At 44.3% G+C, this 13,255-nt stretch overlaps 1 protein-coding gene across 1 annotated transcript in view; it reads left to right on the top strand.

The window, feature by feature from the left end:
• Positions 1–16: 16 nt before the first annotated feature.
• TTC3 (tetratricopeptide repeat domain 3) overlaps positions 17–13,255 on the top strand; it is a 209,880-nt gene continuing 196,641 nt past the window's right edge. The window contains exons 1-5 of the mRNA XM_054973156.1: positions 17–108; positions 1,634–1,722; positions 3,081–3,126; positions 3,732–3,867; positions 7,018–7,105. Coding sequence (XP_054829131.1) covers positions 1,645–1,722; positions 3,081–3,126; positions 3,732–3,867; positions 7,018–7,105 — 348 coding nt within the window. The 5' untranslated portion in view covers positions 17–108; positions 1,634–1,644. The remainder of the gene's footprint in view (positions 109–1,633; positions 1,723–3,080; positions 3,127–3,731; positions 3,868–7,017; positions 7,106–13,255) is intronic.

Below are 13,255 nucleotides of genomic sequence, written 5' to 3'. Positions count from 1 at the left end.
GTCAGTCGTGGCGGATCAAGCGCGGTACCCGGGAAGAGCGACTGGGTGGTGAATCCGAGGGAAGGCGCGGAAGTGGAGAAGCGACGCTGGAACTCGGCCGCTGACTTGGTGAGAGCAAGAGGGCGGGGAGGCTCTTTCCTTGCTTTCTCCGAGGCTGGAGGCCTCCTCTCTCCTTCCTGAGAGTGCGCGAAAGGTTTTTTTTCTGTCGAAGCCGAAAGAGCTTTTACGGCGCCGCTTCTGAGGGTAGAGAGCAGGCCCAGAGGGGCGCCTCTTTAGACCTGGCATCTCAGTCGGCCGAAAGTCACGCGTTTTGCTCTGAAATGTACGTTGAGAAATAATTCCTCTGCGTCTGGGGCAGAGGAGGAGAAGGTTTACATGGGCCATCCCTTCCTCCTGCTGCTCCAGTTATCGAGTCTACCGTCTTTGTCAGAGGAGACGTACTGAGGGAGGCGAGGCTGGCTGCTTGCCCCTCTTCTGGCGGTTCTGGAGGCCGCACTGGCTTTTGGCTCTCCGTCCTGTTATCTAGGTCACTGGGAGTTCTCAGATGAAGATCTCGCCCGTCCCCAAATTACTTTTAAAACGTTTTTTGAGTGTGGGTGTCGTTTCAAACTGAGAATTTTATTTTTGGCCTTTTCCTTGGCTGAATTATACAAATTTGATTCTGGTTGTTTTTCCCCCAGGTTCTGTTGTTTTAAATAACTGGTTGGCAAAATCTAGCAGATGCAGTGTGGGGGAGAATGGAGAGGAGGAGAGGGAGTGTGTCTGGCTAGACAAGAGTAACCAATCACAATGGAGTGGGCTGGCAGAGGGGTGGGAGAGAGGGGAAGAGGGTGGAAGGCCAAAAACAGAATAAAGAGTGTGCGCTGGGAAACAGCCTACTGCAAAGCACTCCCAGGAAAGCTGAGGAAAAGCTGCATAGTAGCCAGAGTGACTACTTATGGTGGCAAATTTGGTACAGTCATGAAAAAAACACTGAGTATAGGAACTGAACTGGCAAAATTGACCCATACAGACTTGGCTATTGTTTGATGGTGGCTAAATCTCTAGAGGAACAGGTCCAATAATGTAACAATATTTATTTAGTGGAATGAACATTGTGTGCATAATGTAATACAATATCAAGTGCACTTGGTATTAAAATATCCAGTTTTTCATTAGACTGTTCATTGAGAAGCAACATAAGATCATTTGAACTCTTGACTGATATTGCTATCCATTTATATTTTAAGGTTTGCTTAAACAAGCTCAAGTTCTTAACCCTCAGCCCTCTTGGAATGTGTTCTTACAATATTCTACAAAAGTGGAGATATGTAACTCCACCCCAATCTATTGTTTAAGCAATTCTAAGTCCTATCAATCACTATAATGTGTCAGTATCATTAAATGTGAGTATTGATTTCTAACCTGGTATAATGGCTCCAAGAGATCTCAAATGAAAAAAGGGAGTAGGTCCTCAGTGCAACTGGTACATCTAAACAGCCAAGAGAAAAATATTCATGTTTCCAATAACAAATAAAATACAGTATATAGAATGAATGTCAGGTACATAAAATGTAAAACATTTTGACAGGCTGGGGTATGGTTGCTTCCACTGTTGCAGTTTTCCTCAATTATTTCTCTGTTTTCTTTTCAGGATCATGCAGCATGGAGAGTTACACATTTGAAGCACAAATTAATAACATCATGTTATATGGCACTTTCATTAAACCATGCTGTGCATTGGTAAGTGGTTGAAGGATAAAGTCTGATTTTCATGCTGCCTGATAAAATTTATTAACGATTTTATAGGAGGATTTGAGTCCAGTGGCACCTTACTGACCAACAAGATTTTCAGGGTATGAACTTTCGAGAGCTGGAGTGCCTTTCTTCAGATCTCATATATGGAGAAGGAAGCTCTGACTCTTGAAAGCTCATACTCTGAAAATCTTGTTGGTCTCTCAGGTACCACTGGACCCAGATCCTATTGTTCTACTGCAAACCGACACGGCTACCCACCTAAAACTATGAATTTTATATTTCCCATTTGTAATGTACATATCTTTTATTTGTACAGACAGCTGAGGTTTACATTGTAGCACTATTGGTAATGCTGTCCTAAATGCGTCTCATCTCCTGAGATTTTTAAACCAGAAAAACATTTTACCATTGTAGGTATTAGAAGACTGTTTCCTGTGATATACCTATGTTCAGTTTTGTCATGATAAAATGACACTTCACTTCAACTGTCTCCTTGACAGAAGGGTTTCTTTTTGGAAATATACTTGGCTACAACAGTTCTTCATAATGACCTCTACTAGGATTAGTTCAGCTTCTCTCCTTTCCTGTTTGTTCTGTTAATTAGTGCAACTTTGTATTCCGTTCAGTTGGTGTTATATACTTCGAAGTGTGTTTTACACAGGGCTTTTTTTCAGGGGGAACGTGGGGGAATGGAGTTCTGGAACCTCTTGAAAATGGTCACATGGCTGGTGGCCCCACCCCCTGATCTTCAGACAGAGGGGAGTTTAAATTGCCCTCCGCAGTGCCACCAGCCACGTGACCATTTTCTCCAAGGGCAACCCACTGAGTTCCACCACCTCTTTTCCCAGAAAAAAAGCCCTGGTTTTACATAATGTTCCAGGCTATTCTCTGCCATAGCATAGCAAATAAAGTTTATTCATCTTATTGCTACTTTGTGAGAATTTCTGGTTTTGCTCTTTAGTAAACAGAATAATCCTATACAAGTTTATTCAGAATCTTATTTAGGTCTCTTCAGTGGGCTTACATCTAAGAAAATGTCTTTAGGATTGCACTGCAAGTCCTTCTTTTGCAGTTGTTAAGCAGAAGTTTCAACTTTATTTTAAGATAAACCAGCTTTTTGGAGCACAGGCCATCTTCTCAGCCTGCAGTGATAAACTAGGTGGATCTTTTTCAAAGAGAAAACACCACTTTGGATATTTGGTATAGTTTGAGGAAGCTCATATTCTGAGAGTGTTCATAATCAGCTATTGGATCAGATTATTCATTGTTAACTAAATATGAGAAGATCTGAAATTTTGTTCTTGTATTCACAGTGATAACTATAAATCTCTGTTGTTTTGTAGGCTTGTGAGAAATTTGAAAAGGGTTCATCGAAGAAATATAAACCAGGTATATAAACTGACAATGCAAGTTAGTAAAATGAAATTTTTCTTTGTAGTTCTCTTTATAGCCAGATTCTGTGCTTTGCTGTATAGTCACAGGATAACATTGGATCTGGTGTTGGTGCCCCAGCACTTACGCAAATGATCTGACCCACGCAGTTTCTGTGGGCAGTTGTTTTGTCCTTTCTAAACCTCCATAGGAACTGACTAACACACAAGGCCAAAACAAAGAGTCAGCGCCGTGCACTTTTATTTGGGATGCTGATGTTACAACTGCTTATTCCAAATCTCTGACAGTGAGAGCTTGTTTGTTTACTTCATTTATACTCTCATCTTTCTCCCTAGTGGGTACCCAAAGCAGCTTATATTGTTCTACTCTTTTCCATTTTATCCTCACAACAACCCTCTGAGGTTGGTTAGGCTGAATGTGTATGATTGGCCCAAGATCACCCAGCAAGATTCCTTGGCAGAATGGAGATTTGAATGGGTCTCCCAGATCCTAGCCTGACAGTTTAACTACTACACCATTCTGAAAGTGTTACAGTGCTATATAGACATTGAAGAACTTAGTTGTGGTTCATTATCCACACATATCCTTATTTTTTTCTTCAGATGACATTTGGACAATTTGGTGTAATAAACCGCTGTTGGAGTTGCACAGATACTGTGATGTGATTAAAATATACACCTTTTGGCCATTTTTATTTGAATGTAGACATAACAATGAGAAATTTAATGGAGATGTCAGGTAAGCAGGTATTTCTTGTGTTCATTAATCTACTTTGCACTGTGTACACAGATGTTTAAAATCTATTTCTCACTTTTGGGGCGTGCTCTGAAAGAAACTTGCAGTGGATTTGTGTAACAGCAGTTTATGATGCAAACATGTTTAAAGTCTCACAGTTCAGCCTCCAGAAGAAATCGGATCAAATCCATAGAAGAATTGCTTTTATTTATATTTTAAAACATCAAGTATATAAGAATCATAAGAACATTAATAATTTTTGTAACCAGGTCATGGTTACAAGGTAGCATCTTAAGTTGGCAAGTGAAGTTCTTGTAGCACCAACTGTAATGTTTAAGTTGACTACTGAGGTTTATTATATTTGTGCCACAATCTAGCATGGGGTACAGTATTGAAAGCCACCTTCAGGTCCATGAAGGCAGTAGTGGTAATCCCCTGACTATTGATTAAGAACTGTAATGTCAAGAGGTGATCACCTGTACCAGCCCCTCACCTGAAACCAGCCTGTTTCCTTCCCAGGATTTTTAAAAATTAGTTTCCAGCCAGTCCACAAATTGGTAATAGAGAGACAGGGCACAGCGCTTCCCTGCCATTGATAAAAGGCTAATTAGCCTATAATTGGACGGGTCTGCTCTGTCTCCCTTCTTATAAACTGGTATTATGAAGGCATCTCCAGACAGGTGGCATAACTTCAGTCGCATTTATCTGAGTGAAAACAATTGCTAGTATATCCAACTCCAAGAAATAGTGACTTAAAAATGTTCTGTGGGAATTAGATCTGTATTGGGGGCCTTCCCCCTCTTCATTTGAGAAATTAAGAAACTAATTACAGATGCTAATGTTAAAGTTCCTATTTTATTTTTGCTGATGATGCTGTTCTATCAAGAACAATAGCAGGTCTGTCTTCTTGGTAAAGGCTTTTGTCTCTTACTGTCTAGAAGAAAGCCTGGTATTTAACTATCAAAAATCCAAAGTCTTTGTCTTTGGCAAAAAAAAAATCTTGTGTACCTCAAATACATGTGGCAATAACATCATGGAGGTCCCACATTTTAAAAATTTAGGAGTCTGGTTTGACCAGAGATTAAGTTGGTCAGTGCAAGCTTCTCATGTTAAAATATTGGCCATAGCAGCAACAAACATCATTTGTTGTTTCTTTTATTCATCTGAGGCTCAATATATTCCAACTGCCATTAAACTCTTTAATTCCAAGGTGACTGCACAAAGTTTATACGGAGCTGGTATCTGATAAAATAGGAGAGTCTTTTGAGTCAATTCTCCTTAAATTCCTGCGTTCCACCCCTGAAATTCTGAACTGTGTAGTGGGGGTGGCTCTCTGAACCGAATTGGGACAATCTTCTCTTGAAGCTTGTACTTGGCTGAGGCGTTTTCCCTTAAAGTCAAAATTTTACTCTCTGACATCCAAAAGGGATAACGTGGCTTGATCAGAGAGGACTCTTATGTTTCCCATTGGGATAAACTTGTAGTGCAACGACTTCAGCTCTTTAACCTTTCCTTGGACTGCATTCAGTCACCAGACAGGAAGCTTATTTATTTAAGTATGATTATAATAGCATGATTTGCATGTTTGCTCTACTCTGTTGGTATTTTTCCATCTGGCTAGCTTTCTGACTATTGCTCATATTTAACTATTCTTCTGTGTAGGTGTGCCTTTATGTTGGCACACCTAAATGCAAGGGAGATATGTAGTGTACCTTATAGGTAGTGTGGATGCTATATCATGTGACTTTTGAATGCAGTCATTTTTCTGAAGCTAGAAATCTTTTAATTCTTCCTTTGCTCCAAAAAATAGGTTGTATGGAGACATATCACTCTTTCAGTTGCAAAATTTTATGCGCTTATGATTAATTTTCGCAGCCCGTTAAATGTGGCCTAGCTTTTTATATTTTAATACTCTGCTTAAAGTAATATAAAGCAGTTTGAAGAACAGAGAGAGAGAGGATTATATTATTTAAATGAACTGAGAATGCCTGTTGTTTCTGGTATGCTCCAAAGCCAGGTGGCAGATACAAAAGACGACATCTGAACTAGGTATTTTTGGTTCACAGTCTGATGTTTTAATAGACTGGGTGTGGCGTGATCAGGGGTGGGATTTCCAGAGTGGGCTCTCTGACCCACCCACCATTGGCAGCCACCTACAATACTCACATTGAAGTGCTGTGGGCAGACAGGAGACTCGGTGATCCAGTGAAGCAGCAGGGCGGCTAGCCACATTGCTTCAATGTGAGACTCAGGGGTGGGGGGCATGTACCAGGGAACAAGCCAGGTTCCTGCCCCCACCCCAGTATTACTGTTGCTACTGCCAGAGACCAATATCCCCCCCTCAAAATTTTTGCTGCGAAGCTGTGGAGCTGCCCCTGTCACTTAAGTGTGTCAGCAACAGTCCCGAGAGGGATTACATTGATTGTGTGAGAATTGTGAGGGCAAGGTGGTGGTGGCTTCTGGCCTCACGGCCCTGGCTGGCTGGCCCCAGTCTCCCCCATCCCTATTACTGTGCAGCTCTGCTGATGCTGTAGTGGGTCTCCTAGTGCCCCCCTGCCATGTTCCACAGGATCCAGATGCTGGCTGATGAGAAGTAGCGGCTATTGTGAGTGAGCTATGGCTTGATTGACCTTGGTAATGGCAAGGTGGCTGTAGTGCTTCTCCTCCTGCCCCTCAAGCAACTGCAGCTTTGCTGCTGCTACGGTGGCAGGTCTCCCAGCCGCCTTTCTAGGCAGCGACAGGGACTGTTTAAGTCTTTTCCTTTTCCCCCTTGTCGCTTCCTGTATGAATCACACACACACCCCACCTCTTTCTTTCCTGGGCCAACTCATCTCTAATGCTCTGGCAGCCAAGATTGAGGAGGAGGAGCTAAATGCATGTGCAGTAAAAGCTATTTTGGTTTTGTGCTTTTCTTTAAAAAAAATCTCCAATGTATTTTTTCAGAATTTTCTGCAGCCCTTGAGAAGGTTCCCAAAGGTTGCTGGGAAATCTTTTGTTCCCAAGTATTTCAACGTTTGGGTTTAAGTATTTGCATGCAAGGGGGATACTGGAATTATATGTACCATTTGACCATATTTTCAAACACTGGCTTGCTTTGTTTTTTTGTAAATGTTAGCAGAGAATAGCAATTAATGAAAATGTATTTACATTTAGTGGAGTTCAGTTCTGTGAGCTAACTTTGGAGAGCCTGAGTGAAATGGAAACTTTAGAAGATGTTGCTGATCTGGCAAAAAGATTTGCAGTAAGTTATTACTTCTTATCTAAAATTTTAGCACTTGTAAAATTTTTAAAAAGATGACAGTCAGGGTTTTTGTTAGTATCTATGAAATATAGTGCTGAAGTTTTATTTGCTTGTCAGGCACAGTGGTTCCTGACATTACATGATTTCTACTTCTTTCCATAATATTAGAACTTAAGGGCAACCAATGAAGTTTTTGAGAAACAGGCTGACAAAAGTAAATGCTTTACTCAATGAGTAATTAAACTGGAATTTTCTGCAGGTGGATGTAATGATGGCCATGAGAACAGATGGCTTTACAAGGGCGATGAACAGATTTATGGAGGAGAGGTCTACCACTGGCTAGTAGCCATGGCAAGCAATAGAGTGTGGTACAAGCATAAAAACATTACACTTCTGGGTACCATTGTAAAATTTTAGGGCATAGTTGGATGTCACTTTTGCTTTGAAAAAGCAAAACATTAACCATGAGTGACTGTGCTAATTTGCATGTTACTGTATTTTGTAACATACTTAGGAAAAACCAAAAATAAAAACCCTAGTCTGTTAACATTAGGGGTGTGCAGTGCCAGGGTGATTTGGTTGTCCCAATTCGGTTTACCCAAATCAGAAAAAAGATTCGGAATCAAGCGATTCCTGAAGCAGCAAGCAGCTTCGAAAATCATGATTCGGGTCACTTCGGGAATGATTAAGAAAGATTCAGCTGTTATTTTCAATGGGGAACATGCTCCCAGTTTTCCAGGAGCTGGGGGGGGGGGATTTTCTTTCCTAATCACACCAAACTTGGTGGGAACCTTCTCCTAACTCTCCTCTAATGACCCCCTAAGTTTCAGAACGATTGGGTTGGGGGGGCATAATATGAGAGTACCCAAAAGGTACTCTCATCCTCCACTCTCCATTATTCTCTATGGAGAAAAACAAGGAGGCTTTCTTGGTGGCTTGGGGTGGCATTTTGCAAGTAAAATGCATCAAATTTTCAGGGGACCTGATCCTACCTCTCCTCCCACCCACCTCCAAGTTTCAGGGAAATTGCACTTTGGGGGGGCCATTTTATGGCCTCCCAAAGAAGGTCCCCCTATCCTCCTCCACTTTCAATTATTCCCTATGTGGAAAAATGGGGGCTGTCTAGGTGGCTTAGGATAGCATTTTTCAAGCAAAACACACCCAATTTTCAGGGGACCTGTTCCTACCTCTCACCTACCCCCAAGTTTTAGAGAGATTGCTCTTTGGGGGGCCATTTTATACCCCCCCCCCAAAAGGTGGTTTCCATCCCAAACCATATTTCTGCTGTGGGGAAAACCCCCCACACAGCAGAAACACATGGATTGTGGCTGCCAGTGGCCGCAGCCACAATCCCACTCACAATCCACCCCCAACAGCTCAACAGAAGCAAAGACACATACCCCAAAATCCTCCATCACCCCCAGAGCTGGCTGGCCAGCCACTCTCCTTTCCTCCCTATGATGAGAACTTTTCAGACTTTGCTCCCAGGGGTACTTATGCACAAGGTGAGTGCCACACAGCACAGGCATACACCCCTGATGCAAACTCATCCCTGGGAAAGCAAGGCAGAAGCTAAGACATGCACCCCAAAATCCTGTCACCCCCAGAGCTGGCTGGCCAGGCACTCTCCATTCTTCCCTATCTCAGCACAAGAGAATCACACACCAAAAATAATTTTAAAATGTTTTATTTCTCAATATCGGCATTAACCATCAAAATCCACATCATTACGGTAAAATCACAATTTACGTCCTAGATTACAACAACCCCCAACATCGCACCACAGAATCACACACACACAACAAACGTAATTTTTAAAAAATTTATTTCTCAACAGCATTAAACATCACAATTCACATCATCACTATTAAATCACAACTTACAGTCCTAGATTAAAACAACCTCCAACATCATACCAGAAAATCACACAAACAACAAAAATAATTGCTTTAAAAATTTATTTCTTGGTCTTCCTGCCCCCCCTCACCACATAACAACATTAGTAACATTACATTACAGCAGTACTTCACATTACATTACATATCAAATCACAACATATAGTCCAGTAACATCACACCAGACAATCACAAACCAAAGAAATTTCTTTAAAAATGTGTTTCTTCGATTCCTTGTCCTCCCTCCTCACAAGTGGGCTGAGGGCATATAACAACATTAGTTGCACATTAAAATCACAACATACAGCCCAGTTTGAACCAAAAAAATAACATCACACCAGAGAATCAAACACCAAACAATTCTTAAAAACTGAATTTCTTGGATTTTTATCACATCATCCATTCCACCCAAACCAAATTCAACTGGGGGACACTCTTGCAACTTAGTCCAGCAGAACCACTGTCATTTTCTGCTGCCTGGCTCTGAGTTTAGCCAGTGGGGAAACACCACAGAGCCGAACCAGACAGTACCAAACCACAAGCACAACACAGTGGCATTCGCGGACCACAGTTCCAAAGAATCCCCCCCTCCCCACACACACACACCAGCTTGAGACTGAACACTGCTTATGAGGAAATGTTAGGATCCAGCCTTCATCATCAGCTGGCGCCCACCCACACCATTCCTCCCTGCTCCCCCATCCCTTCAACAACATTTAACAGCAGTTATCAATGTCAACATTTAACATCAACAAATTTGAACATTTTAGAGAATTAACCAACATTTAACAACAGCAATTTAAAAAAATTTAACAACAGTAAATAGCTTAGATTGGGGCTGCTTCTCTGGGTTTCCATGTGTCCTTCTACAGTTTACAGTTTACCTAACCTAACCTCTCTCTCCTTGTCTTCCCATTCCAGTGGCAGGCAACATTTCTGGGGCCTCGATTCCCATTTGTCAGAACAAATTTGTACCCACAGGGACTGGGCCAGTGCTGATGCATTCTGTGTGTGTGTGTGTGTGTGTATGGTTGGGGGGCTGGCCAAACTGCAGGGTGTATCCCTTCTGCACTGAGTTCCACCCTCTTCTTACTGGTGCTCTAATTAATTTTAATTATGGGAAGAGTGCTATTCTCCAGGTCCTAGACTCGGAGACGATGCAGGCCACAAGGAGGGCTCACCTTATTCGCTCTGGAAGTCCACTCCTGAGAAATCAAAGAGCTGCCTGTTGACCTTTAGGAAGACCAACTGCTCAACTGTCCATGGGAGAAGGTGAATGCGATGTGACCTGACAATGTCGCCCGCATAAGAAAAGACACGCTTGCATTCCACGCTCGTCGGAGGGCATGAGAGGAGCCGCTGCGCCTTGAGGGAGAGGTCCAGCCAGACTGCCTCCTTCTTGGTCCAGTAGCTCAGCGGATCGGTGGACAGCAACTTGCAGGGCTCCACAAGTTAGTCCCTGACCATTGCTTCCGCCGAATCCTGTCTCACACAACTCACGATCCCAGAGAGGCTGAGGGCCCACTGGAGCATCTCCATCTCCATGGACATTCCGGCGGTGGCCACGGGGGAAGCCTGCTCAGAAGGGGTGTGAGAGGGACCCGCAGGGCTCGTCCAGGTGCTCCTCTAGCCACAGTCCGTATTCAGCCTGGCCTGCGACACTGGGACACACCCCTTCGGCCGGTATCTGAGGATGAACGAACTTCCCCGTACAGGCTACCAACTCGTCAGGGCATGCAGCAGCCGCCACTGGGCGGGGCGCTGGGCGGTCTGCTCCTGACGTCATAGGGGTGCTAGGGATGCTGCAGGACCCTGCTCTGTGGAAGGAGGGACAGTATACATCACCCAGACTCCCTCTCAATCCACTCGTTGGTCTGCTCAACCTGCACCATTCACCCCCTTTGATCTCTGCCATCTCCTTCTCCATCCACTCTCCTCCTTGCTTTCGCTCTGCTCCGCTCCATTACTCCTACTCAAACCCACCACCCCAGCGCTCTTCCGAGCCATCCTTTATAGGGCATTCTATCTCCGCCCCACCCTCCTTGCAGGCTCCACCTGCCAGGCCACACCCCTCCTTGGCCTCCCAGCATTGTTCTGGGCTGCCTCAAGCCGTTGCAGCTGGAGTAGCTGGTTTGGCTGCATAGATCAGCAACAGCGTGTCTCATTGGCTGGCTGCCAGGCCTCTCTGGCTGAGCTGGTTGCTGAAGGCAGGCCCAGTTGTGGCCCCTTGGCTGGCTGCCCAGCTTTTCCAGCAGCGTGCCTCCAGCAGCTTCACCTGGAGGGGCTTTGCTCTTGGCCTCTCCTGAGCCAGGTTACTGTCTGCTAGCTGAGGTGTAGGTTGGGGCGTGGCTCTGAGCTGTTGTGGCTGCTTCTCCTCCTTGGCTGGTAAGGGCTCTGTTTGGGCTGCTGCTGGGTCCCTATTCCCCCTGCCTTTGCCCTCTCCCTCTGCTCTGCTTAGCCCCCTGTCCTCCCCCTGGAGGGTGGGACTACCTGGCCTCTCCCTGCCCCTTCTAGCCCTCTGAGGCTTTGGACCTTTGCCCCTTTCCCATGGTGTAGGCAGGTTCTGGCCCTGGATGCCGGCTGGGGCGGCAGTACAGCTGCCTCCCGGCTGCCTCCCATTGCTTCCTCCTGGCTGTGCCTCAGACCCCGGACAAGTTTCAAAACCTATCTGCCTGTTCTAGATGTTTGTTTGTGTGGCTCTGTTCGTGGAGATGGTCAGAAATCTTTTTAAACAGCCCTATTTATTTTTGTGAACCTAAACCTACACAGCTGAATTCCTTTTCAGAAATCAAGCTGGCCCTAAACCCCGATATAAATGGAAGCCTATTGCAAAAAAAGTGCCTGGCCTGGCTCCAAGGGTGCCAGAGGTGGGCAGTGAAACCCTAGTTAATGGAGAACTAATGGACAGCCTCTTTATATGAATATAACTTGAACAGACCGTTACTTAACTCTCACTAAATCTTTTCCTACAAAAACCTATTAAATGGATAAAACTACCTTAGGTTCCCTAACAATTTCCTTTAGAGGGCAAAAGAATGACAAAGGTCCACAACTAGCCTACCTTATAAAAACACTATTTAAAACTAAACAGTTCTTGAATACCCAAAGTAATGCTATCCAAACACTGCTATTACTAAACAACCACTATAACCCACCACCCCAACCAATAAAACAACAACAGCAGTGAACAACAAACCATAACTGTAAAACACCAATACCAACTATTCTAAGAAACACCAACTCCAAAGCCCAAACACCAACTGTAAAACTTGCCAACAAAGCCCCCCAAATCAGGCGAAGAAAACAGAAAACCAGAACCCCCAAGCAAGCAGTCCCCCCTCTAACCTACATATAACTCCCTACTGTGCGTGCACACACACAGCAGAAACCGGTGGCAAAGAAGCAAAACACAAATTGAACTGAAATTAGAGAACTCAGGCCCACCCACTGAAGCTCAGCAAAGGAAACCTGAACCCCCAAGCAAGCAGCCTCCTGTCTAGTCCACCTACACCTCCCTAGCATGCATGTATGCATGCACACACACACACACACACACAGAGCAAAGAAGCAAAACATAAATTAAACTGAAATTAGAGAACTCTCAGTGGCCCACCCACTGAAACTCAGCAAAGGAAACCAGAACCCCCAAGCAAGCAGCTCCCCCTCTAGCCCACCTACACCTCTGTAGCACACATCGCCTCCCCCCCACAACTGGAAAATGAAACCCCAACAACAATAACTAAAACAATAACAGCAGCCCCCCCCAACAACTGGAAAATGAAACCCCAAGAATAATAACTTTAAACCAGTAACAGCAGTCCCCCCAACAACTGGAAAAATGAAACCCCCAAATAGTAACAGCAGCCCTCCCCAACAACTGGAAGCTGAAACCCCAAGAACAATAACTTTAAAACTGTAACAGCAGCCTCCCCCTAACAACTGGAAAATGAAACTCCAACAACAATAACTTTAAAACAAGACCAGCTCTCCCCCGCCCCCCCAAACAAATGCCCCAGCCATCCCCTGCTGCATCTCCTTCCAGAGAATCCATTGGCTGGAAGGAGGATGCAGCAGTGGGATTGGATACTCCTAACTCCCCCTCCCTTCTCTGATCTCCCTCCCTCCTCCCTCTTGTACTACTCATTCCTCCTCCCCCCTCCCATCCTGTGAAATTGGAGGGAATCTTTGCAAGCAGCACTTTTCTTGCTGTTTTCAAGTTTGCAAAAAACCAAGAAAAGTGCTGCTTTCAAGCTTC

Source organism: Eublepharis macularius, chromosome 3, assembly GCF_028583425.1.
Source record: "Eublepharis macularius isolate TG4126 chromosome 3, MPM_Emac_v1.0, whole genome shotgun sequence".
Taxonomy (NCBI): Eukaryota; Metazoa; Chordata; class Lepidosauria; order Squamata; family Eublepharidae; genus Eublepharis; species Eublepharis macularius.
This window is presented reverse-complemented; position numbering and strand designations above follow the sequence as displayed.